Genomic DNA, 16,470 nt, shown 5'->3' with positions numbered 1-16,470 from the left:
AAGTAGGTGCTTTAGACCACTGAGCCATCTCGCCAGCCCTAGAACCTGTTTCTTGTGAATGGTTAAGACCAAGATAAAGCAAGACCTATATAACTAAATGCAATGTGTTAATTATTGAAATTGTCCTACCAATTTGATTTGAAACTGTCTCATTGCTACTTGTTCCTCAATAAAATTATGGGGAAAAAAGACCTATATAACTAAAAATGTAACCTTTGTATTTGATAGGGTCAGTCAAATCCCCTCAGGATTTACCCTGGAATCATGTACAACACCTTGTAGATCTTTTGTCGGTGTCAGCCATGTGGATGAGTCACAGCCATTGCTTGACCAGTGTGCTCTCTGTGAAAGCCTGAGAGAATGTTTTCTCTCCATGTGACTCTCTTTAGGCACACTCTACATCACCGATCGCTTTCCTCTGTGGCCCCATAATCTCTTTGATCAGAAAATTTGGGACACCACTGAGTTATAGGATGTCACAACACAGGTTCTCTTATACAGCTTCTCTAACTGTGGTGGAACACCATCTCTGAAAAAGCAAAACAAAAAGGGGGGTATGTTGGGAGCCATGAACGAGGAAATTGATCAAACATGTGTAGGTGGGATTTGGCCCAGTGCCTAAAGCAAACCAGCTACCTCACGCCTGAGATGAACATCTGGTCTGGTGAGGGCTAGCTGTCAGTTGCTAGGCAACCTAGTGTCATGCTTACTAATGTCATAAAAGTGTAAATAAAGGACTGTTTCTCTGTGGAAAAAAAGGGGAGGAAAGAAATTAAAAAAATATATATATACGCATACATTAGAGAGGATAGAATGTACATATACTTTTTCTTAGTTCATTGAGAATAAAAGTTTGTACTAATATTGTTTAGAAGGGTGGGTCAAATAGCTCAGAAGATTAAAGTGCCTGCAAGCACTTTAAAGTGCCTGCAAGCACCTGGGTCACGTTGAAACTGTGATTGAGACTGGGCGTGGTGGCACACACCTGTAATCCCAGCACTTGGAAGGCTGTAAACAGGAGAATCACTACAAAGTCTGATCTAGTAGTTAGACCCTGAACACTCTGTAGACCTTTCCTTAAAATGCAGGATAAAAAAATATTGTTTAGACAAGATATCATGTCTGCATCTTGTTCTCTGAATAACTACTATGCAGACAACAATTTGCAATGTGTTGATTATTGTAATCATTCTACTAATCTGTTTTGAAACTGTTTCATTACTATTTTATCTTTTTTTCTCATTAAAATGAATAAAATATATATTTTTTTAAAAGGGCCCTTTCGTTGGTTGGCTCCACCCAGTAGAGCTTCCTGACAGAGGGGTTTTCGGAGGTGCAAACATTTTGCTTTCACTGTTAAAGCAGAAGCACCGGCTCAAACAGCCTCCCCGGAGAAAACCTGAGAACCCAGTAGCTCCTTCAAAAGAAGGTGAGCCTCGCAGAGAAGAGGATGCCCTCGCCATGGAGCTGTGAGGGGCAGTGTGGGTGGGGTGCACCCGTGGGGGCGGATTGTGGTCTGCAGGGGCGAGGTGCCGAGTCAACAGCAAATGCAGCTGGGCGACAGTGGGGGTGGGGATGGGAAGGGGAGAGGCCGGTGGGGGTGTAAGATTTCTTAGCTTGGTGTCCATGTACCTCATAGTAATAGGCTAATCTGAGCTTTAAGCAAGTGACCTGCCATCAGTGCGTGCTGTGGTAGATGCAGAGGCCTTGCTGGTAACTTTAATAGGCACTTGGTGCTCTCCAGGCCGGCTCCCGATTCCCGCTCTACCACCCTGGACCCTAGGCCTGGAGTGCTAGGTGAGTGCTCCCCCCGGCCCCAGCGCGCGTTCCCAGCCCCTCCGGTCGGTAGGTAGCTTGCATATGGAGCTGGAAGGCGATGGCAACTTCTGGAATGCAAATGTAATACAAAATTGTTAAATTCCTTATAAATGAATATGCAGTCACCATGAGGCTCTATGCCTGAATCTTCTGTTTTTGTTACATGGCTCTATGTTTCTGGTCATTCATCAACATCTTATTCTTTTTAATTACAAAACTGTAATAATTTACCTTTCACTCTTTTTTTTTTCTTGATGTCTGGGATAATTGTCACTTTTTTCCATCCAAATGAATTGATGATCAATTTCTTATTTTTAGAGAAAAAAGATGGCAAAATGAAATTTGTGTGTATCTGAAGCCCCGTTGAAGCAGTGTCTACTTGTTCTTATTTTATAAAGTATTTCAACCAAGAATTAATGTGAAGTTTGATTAAATATCTTTTCTGCATCTAGTAATTCTCATCTGGCTCTATTAATGGCATATATTCTGACAATGAATATTGTCTTATGTAACCATGCTGGTGTTTTTTGTTGTTGTTGTTGCTGTTTTGTTTGTTTGTTTTTTGTAACCGGGATCGAACTCAAGATCTTGCGCTTGCCAGGCAGGTGCTTATGCCGCGGAGCTATCGGCCCCAGCCCTTTACACTAGCAGTTGTGCAACAAATCTCTAACATAGAGTGTTATTTGTTAGCATTTAACCATCCACGTAGGATTTTTGTATCAATAATCACAAATGAGAAACACTTGTGGTTTTCTTTTTGAATTATATGTGTTTCACAAAAATAGTGTTAGAATTTCTGTATTTTTTTTCTGTTTGATTAAAGTAAGTGCACAGATTCACGCAGCTCAGCATGATGTTTCAATATGTGTAAATGACGTGTACCAATGAAGTCAGGGTAACGCTCATGCCCAGATCCTTATCATTTCCTCTTAAAAGTGTCTTCTTTTTTGGTACTGGGGGCTGCATGCAGGTCTTTGCACTCACTAGGCAGGCAGTTGGGCACTCCACCAGGGAGCTAAAGTCCTAAGCCTCCTTAGCATTTTTTTATGTTTAGGGCCTTCAGCTCCTCTCTCCTAGTTTTCCAAGAAATGCACAACAGTTTAGTGTGAACTAGGATCGCCCTGCTGTGCCGCAGAGTGGCTTCACCTTTTATCTGACTGTTTTGGCGCCCACTGCCCAACTTCTCCTTGTCCTCTGTGCCCCCAGCCTTCCCAGCCACCCGGCAATCACCAGTCCACATCCAAACTGGCTTCACACAAAGGCCTACATGCCCAAGAACCTAACATGCAGTGTTAGTTTTTCTGAGCCTGGCATTCCAGTTAAGAAAAAGTCTTCCAATTCCACCCACTTTTCTGCAGACCAGGGAGTGTCATTGTTGTGTTTAGTGTTATGTGTGTGTGTGTGTGTGTGTGTGTGTGTGTGTGGGAGCTTCCATTCTGCTCTCCAGCATAGCTACTTTTTTTTCTTTGTATTTTAGGGAAGGGTCTACAGGGTGTTCAGGGTCTCACTACTAGATCAGATTCATAGTGATCTGCCTGTTTACAGCCTCCCAAGTACTGAGATTGCAGGCCCGCACCACCACACCCAGTCTCAATCGCTGTCTCAGTGCACCCCAGGGGTGGGGCTGGCATGCCACTCAAGGGATCGAACCCCAGCCCCTGCACTCTGCCGAAACAGGCACTTTAGTCTACTGAGCTATCAGGCCAGTCCTGTTTGGTCCATTTTAAATTGATTTTTGCTTAAGAAGTATGAGTCAGGTTTCAATCTTCTGCATGTGAATATCCAGTTTACCAACACCATTTTATTGAAGAGAGTGTCTTTTCTTCACTGTGTTTTGAACATCTTTGTTGAAGATAAGGAAGGCTGTAGATCTGTGGGTTTATTCTTGACCTCCATTTTATTCTATTAGTCTATGTATCTTTTTATGGCCGTCCCATGCTGCTTTTGTTGTGCCTTTGAGTGTGTCTTGCAATCATATGTTGTAATGCCTCCAGCTGTGTGTGGTTTTGTTGTTGTTGTTCAGGATTGCTTTGGCTACCTTGAGGTTTTTTTGTGCATCCAATAAATTTAGGATTATTTTTCTAGTTCTGTGAAGAGTATCATTGGTATTTGGAGATTAGGGGATAGGGATAAGATTATACTCGCTATGTAGCCCAAGCTGGCCTTGAACTCACAATCCTCCTGGCCTAAGCATCCAGAATGTTAGGATTATGAGTGTGCGATACTACACCAGGCTTTCTTTCCTTTTTCATGCTTCTTATGTCTCTGTGGTCATCTTTCCACATCTAGCATGCCCACGGTTTCTGTCTTCTTAGAGAGGTGACTTTCAGAGTGGAAGGCTTGTCCCTGAAGACTGCTCTGCTAGTGCTGTAGCTGGATGCTGGGCATAGTGTCCCTGGAGTTTCTCTGGCTATAACTGGTGACAGTGGCAGTGGGCACAGGGGCATGGGAATGCTTGCCTTTAGTCCTGGCTTGAGCACTTGGGCAGGCGACAGGGGCGGGGATGTGAATGCATTTAATTTGGGTTCCGGCTTTGGGCATGGGCCAGCAGATTGGCATGTGGCTGGTGGTGCTAGTGGGGACATTCTTATATGATCATGAACAGTTTAGCATTGAGACGATCAGAACTTTAAAAATTTATGGCTGGTTGCTTGTGAAGTCATCCATTCTAGGCGCTCCGCTGTGCAGAAACTTTAATTTCTCTATTATCTCTTCCCTACTAATTGGGCTGTTTATCTTTGTCTCTACCAAAATATACGTGAAAAATACCAAAATGTGAATTTTCACTGAAAGAAGAGAAAGAAAAAAAAAAAAAAAAAAAAAAAAGAATGGATCTGGTTCCCAGTTACCCGCGCTGGCATCTCTCTTTCCTCCCTCAGGGCCTCTGCACAGCACCGAGATCTCCTTGCGTGAACATGGCTGGGCAGCAGGACAGTGCTCTCAGGATCGTCTTGGTTGGGAAAACTGGAAGCGGGAAGAGCGCCACCGCAAACACCATCCTTGGGAAGCAAGCGTTTTGCTCTAAAGTTTCTGCCCAAGCTGTCACCAAGAGCTGTCAAACACAAACCCGAAAGTGGAACGGGAAAGATCTCCTTGTTGTTGACACCCCGGGACTCTTCGACACCAAGGAGAAACTGGCAACCACGTGTAGAGAGATCAGCCGCTGCGTGGTCGCCTCCTGCCCCGGCCCGCACGCGATCATCCTGGTCATACAGCTGGGCCGCTACACGGAGGAGGAGCAGAACACCGTGACCTTGATCAAGGCTGTCTTTGGCACGGAAGCCATGAAGCACATGATGGTCTTGTTCACGCGCAAAGACGAGCTCGACGGCGGCAGCCTGAGCGAATTCCTGGAAGATGCGGAGGTAAACCTGAAAAGCATCATCGAGGAGTGCGGGGACCGCAAATTCGCCGTTAACAACAAAGCGGATGCGGCCGAGAAGGAAGCCCAAGTGCAGCAGCTCATGGAGCTAATAGAGGAAATGGTGCGGGAGAACGGAGGGGCTCACTTTTCCCAGAACATCTACAAGGACGTGGAGAACATGAAGCACAAGGTGAAACTTCAGATAGAAAGTTACACTGAAGAGTTAGAGAATGAAATCAAAACAATACAAGACCGAAATAAGTCAGAGCAAGAGAAAAAGAAAGATATAGAAGTGGCGACAATGAACTATGATACAAAAATCAAAAATGCAAAAGAAAAAGCTGAAGAACATGTGTTTGAATATGTCTTCAACAAGATTCACAGTATTCTTTCAAACATATGGCGGACGTTTTGGAAGTAATATACACGACATTCTTTTTCAATTTACGTGTTGTTAACACAATATGCCGTATTTTCTGAAGCAATAGCTACAGCAATTTCTTTCTACCCCCTCCATATATTAGGGTCTAATTGGCAAATAAAACATGTATTTTTAATGTGTATATATATAAAATGAAATTATTTATTTATTTATTGCATTTAGTACAGAGTCTACAGGGTCTCACTATGTAGATAGGACTCATAGTGATTCTCCTGTTCTCAGCCTCCCAAGTGCTGGGATTACAGGCCCGCACCACCACTCCTGGTTTCAGTCACTATCTCAGCATGCCCTGGGGGTGGGGCCGGCACAGTGTGCCAGTAAATATAATGGAATGATTAAGGCAAGATAATGAATAGACCCATAGTCTTGCATAGTTTTCTTCTCTTTTCATGGACTGGGGACATTTACATTTTACTTTTTTAGCAAATTTCAAAAATATAGTCCAGTATTATTAACAACAGTTACCATGTTATACGTCAGACCTTCAGAATGCATTCTGCGTTCTGTGACGTGTATTTCGCTTACCCCAGCCTTTTCATTTCTTTTTATTTTTAATTTTTTTTTTTTATTTGGTACAGAGTCTTACTATGCAGCTTGGACTCGAGGTGATCCTCCTGTCTCAACCTCCCCAGTGCTGGGATTACAGGCACGTGCCACCATTCCCAGTTTTGGTGACCTGTACAGAGCGGGCCAGCACGGCATGTGGTACTGGGGATCAAACCCGGGGCCTTGTGCTTGCCAGGCAGGCGATTAGACTGCCAAGCTATCTTCCCAGCCCGGCCTTTTCATTTTTGAAAACCAACATTTTGTTCTTCGTTTCTGCAAGTGTGAACTTTTCCTAGATTTGGCATAGAAGTGATTTTTTTTTTTTTTAGCATTTGTCTTTCCATGCTTGGCTGAACTCACTTACCAGAGTGTCCCCAGGTTCATGTTGCAAGTGACAGAATCTTCTTTTTAACGGATGCAAAACATTCTGTTACACACACAAACACACACGCATATGCTCATGTGCTATCCTTTACCTGTTCACTCCTGGGTTTCAAGATCTTGTCTACTGTAAATAGCACTGGAATGAATATGGAGGTGCTAATATTCTTCAAGTTACCTGTTTTATGTCCCTTGACTATTACTTCATCCCATGTGGGCTCTTATAACATTGTGTCTTGTACTAATAAAAAATATAAAAATTTACGGGCCAGTCAGGTAGCTCAGTGGATTAAAGTACCTGCTTACGCAGACACAGGGACTGGGGCTCGATCCTCCAGCATGCCTTTCCAGCCCCACCCCTGGGGCCTGCTGAGGTGGCAGTTGAGACTGGGCATGGTGGCCCACGCCTGTAATCCCAGCACTTGGAAGGCTGAAAACAGGAGAATCACTATGAGTCCAGTCTGTGTACTGAGACCCTGTACTAAGTACATAAAATTTTTAAAAAGATCAAAAATTTAAAAAGTTAAGTCCTGTATCTTGTGCAGCTCTCACTGGTCCTGGGAAAAAGTGGTGAAGGGATTTAGGAATAAAGACAAGAGACAAAAGCTGAGGTCAGGTGGAGCGCTGTCTCCTGATGAGAAAAGAGGAACTGAGCAGCCACCGTAGGAGCATTTATTGGAACTTTTTATTTTTTGGTATTGGAAATTGAACTCATGACCTCACACTTGCAAGGCGGATGCTGTGTCACTGAGTTACTATTTATACTTTTAATAAAGTTAATATCATGCACACAGGGATGCCTAGCAACTAATGACTGGAATTGTCTCAGGCAAGATGTTTTTCTCAGGACTGAAGTATTTCCAGCTTCAGCTACTCTCTATAGTTAAGGCATATTAAAAGAAGACAATGTAATTTGTATACAATTAGGTGGCTAAATGAGGCCAATTATTGCCCTGAATCCAGTTGAATGACATCCCTCCCATTTCAATATTAGACAGGTGGTTTCTCAGAGTTGACGCTACCCAAAGATGTTGTGGTACATAGGGAAGGATTCCTGGGAGGGTGCTATCGGTGTCCACTTGAGTTTGGCTTTGGTGATTAGTGTTTCAGTAGGATACAAAGCATAAAAGCATGTTGTTGTGTGGCAGAAGTTTCAGAGTGAAGAGAGTAGAGGTTGATCATTGGTAGCCATAACTTTCACTGAACTACAGGGCAGGTATTTGTGTTTCCTACAAACCATATATGGATATGGAGGATATGGAGGAGGTAGCTAGCCAGGAGACAGCTTGAAAGCTTTGGCCAAGCAGTCCCCCAGAGGAGTGATGAAATCCCCATAGTGGACAAGAGTCCTGCAAGTCTACTGTTCCAGATTGGGGCTGGAGAGACCATACTAGCACTAGCTAAAATTGTGTTTGTGAATTTCTAAAAAAAAAAAAAAAAAAAAGTCTCACTGAAAAGTCATCAGTTGTACTCCATCAGGAAAAGAGTCCAACTTGTTCTGCTCATTTCCCTTCCCCTCCTCCTCACCTCTCACCCTTGTTTCCTTGAACCATTTTCCCATCACAAGAGATATTTCCCTGTGTGCATTTCTATCCATCTTCATAATTTCCTTTATATTTCACCTCAATCAAATTAGAGATACTGTATGATATTTAAGCTTGTGTCTATTTCAGTCAATATTATATTTTCCAGGCACACCAACTTTTCTACAGATGTCTCCAATGTCTGATTCTTTTTTTTTTTTTCCAATGTGTTGTTCTTTATAATCAAGTAGTATTCTATTATATGTAAATATCCATTTCTTTATCTAGTCATTTTTTGGTGGGCACACAGGCTGCTTCCGGGATTTAGCTATGATAAACACTGTGGCACACGTACAGCTGTAGTATGATTATTTAATTCTTGAAAAGTTTCTCTTTTAATTTTTTTGGTGGAACCAGGGATCGAACTCAGGCCCTTGCACTTGCTGGGCAAATGCTTATTCTACTGAGCCATCTCCCCAGCTGTGATATGATTATTTAAGCACTTTGGGCAAGATACCAAGTAGGCCGTGAGCCGGGTCCTGTGGGATTTGTAATTTCAGTTCTTTGAGATGTCTCTATGCTGATTTCCATAACGGTTGCAACGGTTGCTATTCCCACCAGCAACACCGGAGGGTTCTTTCCTCATACGGTCACAGTAGCATTTGTTATAGTTGATTTTCTAATGATGGCCATTCTTCCTGTAGTAAGAGGGAATCTTAGTGTTGTTTTAATTTGCATTTAGTGGCTAGAGATGCTGAACATTTCTTCATATATCTGTTGAGCATTTGTGTTCATTCCTCCATGAAGTGTTTGTTCATTTCTCTAGAACATTTATTGCCTGGGATCCTTAATTTTAGGTGTTTTAGTTTTGCTTTTTAGTTCTTTGCATATTCTATATGTCAGTCCTCTGAAGAGTCACTGGAAAAAGTTTTCTACATTCTGTAGTCTGCTTCTTCATACATTTGTTAATTCTTTTGCTACACAGAGCTTTTAAGAATCTCATAGAATGAAGACTCTCATGTATTTATTATTGCTACTCTTTCTTTGCAATTGAGGTTCTGCTTAGGAAATGCTTTCCTATGCCTATGATTTCAATTGTTCTACCTACTTTATGTTCCAGAGGGTTTACTGTTTAGATTTTTGTCCACTTTAATTTAAATTAGGATATGGTGAGAAATGAAGGTCCAGTTTCATTCTCCTACAAATAAATAACCTGTCTTCCCAACACACCACTTCCCTCCAACATATGCTTTTAATATGTTTGTCAAAGATCAAATAGTTGAGTGGGCTTGGTGGGGTATCTGTACCTTCATCTCTGTTCTATTGATCCATGTGTCTGTTTTTGCTCCAGGACCACATCATTTTTAATCACTATTTCTTTATAGTATAGGTTAAAGTCAGGTATTTCTGTGCAGCCTGCTTTGCCTTTATTGCTCAAAATTATTTTTGCTTTTCTGGGTCTCTTTTGGTTCCATACAAGTTTTAGGATTGTTTTTTTCCAGAACTGCATTGGGTATTTTGATTGGGACTGAATTGAATACGAATAAAAGTTTTGGAAGTATAGGCATTTTGACAGTATTTTTTTTTTTCTGCCTACTGAGGAAGAGAGGACATATTTCCATGTTTTGATGTCCCCTTCAAACACCTTCTTCATGGGCTGGTGAGATGGCTCAGTGGTCTAAAGCACCTACTTAGAACAAGCTTAGCAAAGCACAGGGACCGAGGTTCAATCCCCCAGCACCACGTGCCAGCCAGCCCCGCCCCTTGGTAGGCTGAGCTGGCCACACACACACACACACACACACACACACACACACACACACACACATAAATAAATATAAAAAAAAAACACCTTCTTCAGGACACTGTAGGTTTTTGTGTAGCGGTCTTTCACCTCCTTGGTTAGGCTAATTCCCAGCTATTTAATTTTTCTTGAAGTTACTATGATTGATATTGTTTTCATAATTTCCTTCTCATCCTGTTCAATGTCGATGAACACAAATGCTAATGATTTTTGTATGCTGATCTTGGATCCTGCTACTTCGCTGAAATTTTTATGGATCGTAAGAGTTTCTTGGTGGAGTTCTTTGGGACTTCTATGTAGAGTATCATGTCATTGGCACATAATGATAATTCAAATTAACTTGAATTCCTCTTTTCCTCTATAGATCTCCTGTATGTCCTTCTACTGCGTAATTGCTTTGGCTAATATTTCAAGTTCTATGTTGAAGAGAAGAGATAAGCGTGGGCATCCTTGTCATGTTCCTGATTTTAGTGCAGTGCAGTACAACGCTGGCTATTGGTTTGTCAGAATTACCCTTTATCAGATGTAGGTATGGCCCTTGTGTACCTGTTTTCTTGAAGATTTGTGTCATGAATGGTGTTGGGTTTTTTCAAAAGCTCTTTCTGTATCTATTGATATGATCATTTTTTTCTTACCTTGCTCCTATTTAAGTATTGAACTACACTTATTAAGTTATGCAGGTTGAACAATCCTTCTTTCTTTAGGGTGAACCAGGGATGCAAAGATGATTCAGTACATGCAATCAATGTAATACACCACACCAACAGATCCAAGGGCCAAATTACGTGATTATTTCAATAGATGGAGAAAAAGTAGTCAACAAAGTTCAACACCCATTCATGTTAAAAATGCTACAGAAAATTGGAATTGATCATCTTTATCTCAATCTGATGAAAGTTGTCTATAGCAAACCAAAATCTAACATCATACTAAAAGGTCAAAAATTGAGAATTTTCATTCTAAAATCAGGAGCAAGACAAGGATGTCCATTATCACCACTCTTAGTCAATACAGTTCTGGAAACATTAGCCAGAGCAATTAGATAAGAGAAAGAAATAAAAGGAATTATGATAGGAAAGGGATAAGTTATATTATCATTACTTGTGGATAACAGGATACTCTATATAGAGGAACCCAAAAACTCCACCAAAAGACTTCTAGATTTAATAACCAGATACAGTTGTGTAGCTTGGTACAAAGTCAACACTCAAAACTCAATGGCATTGCTATACACAAATGAAAAACTCACTGAGAGAGAAATTAGGGAAGCAACACCTTTCGCAATAGAATAAAAAAATACTTAGGTCAGTCAAATCCCCTCAGGATTTACCCTGAGATCTTGTACCTCAGATTGTAGATCCTTTGTCAGTGTCAGCCATGTGGATAAGTCATGGCCATACTGTACAGCAAATAACCACTAGGAAGAGAGTATGCAATCTGTTAATTATTGAAACTGTCATACCAATTTGATTTGAAACTGTCTCATTGCTATTTGTCTCTCAAAATTATGGAAAAAAATAAAAAATAAAAAATTCCATATCACACCTGAAAAAAATACTTAAAGGAAGTATAAAAATCTGTACATAGAAAATCAGAGTACTCTGAAAAAGGATATTGAAGAAGATAGCAGAAAATGGAAGTATGTCCCTTTCTCTAGGGTAAAAAGAACTAACATAGGGAAAATGGCCATATTCCATAATTGCTATGCAGATTTAATGCAGTCCCAATCAAAATACCATTAGCATGCCTTCTGAGACTAGAGGAAAAATTGCTAAAATTCATTTGGAATTAAAAGAGACCTAGAATAGCAAAAGTAATCCTGAGCAACAGCAGCAAGTCAGGGGGCATCACAGTCACTGAGCTGTAGAGCTACTGTGTACCACAGAGCTACTGTGATAAAAAAAAAACAACGTGGTCCTGGCACCAAGACAGACTTGAGGATCAGTCGAACAGATCAGAAGGTGCAGAAAGACCTCCAGATGCACCCAGCCTCCTGGTCTTTGACAAAGGGCCCAAATACATTCGCCAGAAGGACAGTCTCTTTCTCCAGAGCTAGAAAGACTGGCTCTGCACATGCCAAAGACTAAAACTAGACTCATGTCTATCTCCATGCAATAAACTAAAATCAGATTGGATCAAAGAGCTAAATATTAAAATAGACACAGTAAGTCTGCTGGAAAATAGAAGAGGTAGAACTCCAGAAGATACAGGTGTAGTCAAAGACTTTATGAACAAATCCCCAATTGCCCAGGAGTTATAACAAAAAATCAACATTGGGAACTCATCTTACTAGAAAGCTTTCGCATAGCAGAAGAAATCAGGAACAGAGTGAGAAGACAATCCACAGAATGGGTTATGATGATATAACCATATCTCAAAATTTCCTGTAGAATATACACAAATTAAGGTATGCAAGACATTTATACAGAAAAAGTATAAAGTTTTGTTGGACATAAAGTAAAAACAATAAAATAAAATTCTGTGATTTTTGCTGGATGTCTGTGAATTTAATGAGAATATGCCTTGGTGAACTCCTTTCACTGTGTCAGTGCTGGTGTTCTACAAGTGTTACTCAGTTGTATTTTATGATGTTTTCTTATAGTGTGGACGTTTTCTTCCATAATTTCTGTAAGTATTTTGTGAATCTATCTGCACAATCTTCTAGGGTTTTCTCTGACTCTAGCTAGCCTTACATTGGTCTTGTTTTCATTTAGTAGCTGTTGGGAGGTCTTCTCTTATTCTCTCCTTTCAGGTTTCTTTGAACTCTCTCTTGAAATTCACTATTTCATCCTCAGTATGAGACACTGTCTTCACATGGGCCCTTTCTGCAAAGTATGAATCGCATAGTTTTTTATTCCAGGGATATCTATCTATCTATCTATCTATCTATCTATCTATCTATCTATCTTCCTTCCTCCCTTCCTTTCTTCCTTTCTTGGTACTGGGGATTGAACTCAGGACTTTTGCTTGCCAGGCAGGTGCTTATGCCGCTGATGTATCCCCCTAGCCCTACTTCAAGGATTTCTGTCTGACAAATTTCTGAGAATTCTACATTCCTGTTGAACCTGTCATTAAAATTTTGAACTGTTTTTTGTTAGCATATCCAGTTTTATACCCACTTCCCTGAATTTCACCATGGGCATATTGATTGTGATTGTTGTAAACTTTTGATTCATTTCTTCTTTGAATTCCTCTATTTTCTTCATCTCTTCTAAGACTTTCTCATAGATTTCTGCTATCTGGTATTTGCTTTTCCTTTTCGACACTTTGCTCTGGCTTGGGGATATTGGGAAGGTTGTTTAGAGATCTCCTGTTTCCTTGTTTCCTCCTTCTCCTACTTGCACATAGATTTTTAAAAATATTAAAAATTATATATATGAACCTCCTTTTTTCTCCTTCTTTGTGTCTGGGAGAGCTCGCGGCAGTCTGAGGAGGAGAAGTGAGGCGAGTTTGTGGCTTACTTGGAGACTTTTATTAGCCTGTTGCCTCCCTGTGAATAATCTTTAGCTTTGTGCAGCCAGTGCTAGCATTTACTCCTTCTGTTATTTACTGTAAGTGATTTCAACTCTCCCCCAACATTTTGCTGAAAGGACTGCTCCAATTTCTAACAGCACCCACAGCTTCGCTCTTGCGACACTTGTACATGGCTGTCCTTGCGGCTACTTTGTCTGTTCCCTCTGCGCGCCACGGCTGCTTACTACTTGTGTTCGCTCTTCAGTGAGGTAGATGAGCTGAGGCAGGGTGAATGGAGGGTGTTCGAACCAGTCCTGTCCAGCACTAAGGGGGAGATTTGAAGGGAGACTGGTGGTGGATGGGAAGACTGAAGTGGGCTTTGATTTCGTTGGAGTATTTGTAGTTGAGGTAAAGGTTTAGCACTGGGAGTTTTCCGAGGATGTTGTTTGGGGGCAAGGGCAGGACAGGGAGGAGGAGGGTGCCCTTTGTGATGGTGGAAGCTATGTGGTTGCTGTCACTTGCTTACACAGAGGACAACAGGCTCGGTAAGACATTAAGGAGCCAAAGGGTTAGAATAGAAGGACTGAGGAATTATACTAGCGAAGACAAGGGTGACTGAAGGGGCTAAGGGTGGTAAATTTAAACTTGGGAGGAGGAGTTTATGGGTTTGGAAAAAGAATATTAAAATGTTAGTAACATTGTCTTGGAGGTTTGAGGTAAAGAAACTAAATAAGGAGCTGACAAGAGAGAGAACCTAGGCACCTATTCAATCAGAGCCAGTGAAAGAACAAATACACAAGCGAAGCACTGACCCACAGGAAGCCCCAACAGAACCTAAAACCTCGTGTTAGTACATAACCTAAGAGGCACACAAAAACGGAAGGCAGGAAGATGTCCACTGGGAATACGGATTAGATTTCCTGGCGAGATGGAGCTTCTCTGTCTGTGAGCACGAGTGCCGACACCCCACCGCTTCTCTGATCCCACCCCCGTGAAGCAGGGGTTGAGACCCAGGATCTTTCTGCCAGGGTGGAGGTGCTCTGCAGAGTGGACCCAGCCAAAGGCCTTGGATTCAGGCTTGCTGTCCCTCTCTCTGGGTGGGAAGGTTTGGCAGAAAGTTCACTAAGCTGTCCCTTATGTCAGGATTATTCCTACACAGTCAATTCAACTGCAGCAGTAACAGAGCCCCCCGTTGCAGTGGTATCTACCAGGGATAGTGGAGTAATAACCTACCAGCAGGCCTGTTTTAGGCATCTGCTTAGCAGTGGGAACACGGCGCCAGTCCTGTGTAACTCAGGCCGAAACTGGTGTCTGGCCACAGGACTTGGGTCTGCGATCCCCAGGGCCTGCCTCTATGTGGAACCCCCTCACCCCACCTGCTCTCCAGCTGCGGGCAGTCTCCCCTGACTACTCTTCCCTCATCCACTCTGGGACCTTGGCTGTGTCAAGCCACCACGGAGCTGCTCAGGGACTGAGATTCAAACACCTAGCTCTCCACCGAAATGGGGTCCCTGCCAGTGCCTGCCCCATGTGACTCTGTCCTGGGGCACTGTACCTCAGCCACCCAGCAACTGTTGCAAGAAGAGGGTCACTCTGAAGTCAGAGTCTCGTGTTCATTCTACTGTCTCCAACTGCCTCAGATTCTCCCGGTCCCAGAGCTGTTCTCCATGAACAGAGTTCATGGCACCCCGGTTTCTCTTCTGCAGTGCGGGCCACATCTTTGGCCCCACTTAGCCTTATTTTCTTGTCCTCTGACAGGTCCATCATCATTCCTCGGTGCCCTCCTCTCACCTCAGTTTCCCTCCAAGCTACCATCCTTCAGATTTCAGATACTTTGTCCTGGAGAAGTTGAGCAACTGTACTCACCACTCAGGCATTTTGCACCCTCCACCCACCATTTTTCTTGTAATTGAGATTTGCTTCCAGTGGGAACCCGAGTTCAGGGGAAAGGCACATTGCCCAGAGAGGTGCTCTGATCGTCAGGTAGGGTGGCCACAGCTGGAGTGGGACAAGTGCCCCTCATGAGCCCTGACCCTTTGCATCCAGGTCAGTCAGGGCGGGGCCTGGAGCTGAATCTTGTGTTGAGGAGTCTCCAAGGCCTCAGCGATGGGGGAGAGGGACAGGCAGGGAGGTGATCTGCAGTGCCAGGGCAGGCTCTGTCCATGTGTGCAGGAGACACTTGCAGCGGGCTTGTGGTGTGTCTCCGGAGGATGTAGCTCACATTTAGGCAGGCTTTCACTCTACTGGCTAGTGTATGAGCAAACCTGAAAGCTTGCTTATGGTTAAAAATAAACTGAAGCTATATTTTAGAAACTATTTCCATTACGGCTGTTTGCCTCAAAGATGATTCTAACAGAGGAGTCTCAGAGACATCATAAATACTGAGCCTCTGAGGCAGAGGCAGCACTTCTGAGAGGAAGCAATGGCTCGCCAGTTTGCACATAGTCTGTGCACAACCACCCAAAACTCCACGGGGTGGCCGCTTGTTGAATACAGACACACAGTTGCATTTTAAACCATTGATATATAGGTCTAGGTTTATAAAACAAATATTCAAAGTGAAAAAAATCAAAGGCAGTGGTTCTCAAAGGAGAGTGATTTGGGGCACCAGAGAAGCCCAGCAGTATCTGGGGGCGTATTTTGTTGGCACAGTTGTCAGTGGTGCTTCTGGCATCTGGCAAGTCAAGGCTAGGGACACTGCTAACTGTCCCGCAGTGCACAGGCCTCTCGGAGCATTAGCAGCTACTGTCCCAGAGGACTTCTCCAACTAGACCAAGTGTCTGTCTGGCTGACACATAGCAGCTGTGTCATGAGAGAGACTGGAATGGATGAGCCAGAGGGGGAGGGGAAATGGAGTCCTGAGGTCAGAGGTCAGGGCACAGAGGGGGAGGGGAAATGAAGTCCTGAGGTCAAAGGTCAGGGCACAGCAGCATTCTGAATGGCTCCACCTCCCATCCTAGCTATTCTACCAAGGGCTGCTTGTGCCCCTGGGCCCCCAGGGAGAGCGAGATTTTCACTCCAGGTCTAAGTTCTGAGAGGTCCAAGTGTCCTTATCCCCAAGTATCATAGTCTCCCTTCTTGTTACACAGTGTCTGGACAGTTGGAAATGTTCCCTACACTGGACTGCATTCTCTGGATT

The 16,470-nt window shown here is 42.9% G+C and overlaps 1 protein-coding gene across 1 annotated transcript in view; it reads left to right on the top strand.

Annotated features, from left to right (window-relative positions):
- LOC101589243 (GTPase IMAP family member 8) overlaps positions 1–5,713 on the top strand; it is a 31,484-nt gene extending 25,771 nt beyond the window's left edge. Inside the window, exons 6-7 of the mRNA XM_023712744.1 lie at positions 1,745–1,841; positions 4,698–5,713. Of these exons, the coding sequence (XP_023568512.1) occupies positions 1,745–1,841; positions 4,698–5,603 (1,003 nt within the window). The 3' untranslated portion in view covers positions 5,604–5,713. The remainder of the gene's footprint in view (positions 1–1,744; positions 1,842–4,697) is intronic.
- The last annotated feature ends 10,757 nt before the right edge of the window (positions 5,714–16,470 follow it).

The sequence above is a fragment of the Octodon degus genome, unplaced genomic scaffold (genome assembly GCF_000260255.1).
Source record: "Octodon degus isolate 3935 unplaced genomic scaffold, OctDeg1.0 scaffold00027, whole genome shotgun sequence".
In the NCBI taxonomy this organism is placed as follows: Eukaryota; Metazoa; Chordata; class Mammalia; order Rodentia; family Octodontidae; genus Octodon; species Octodon degus.
This window is presented reverse-complemented; position numbering and strand designations above follow the sequence as displayed.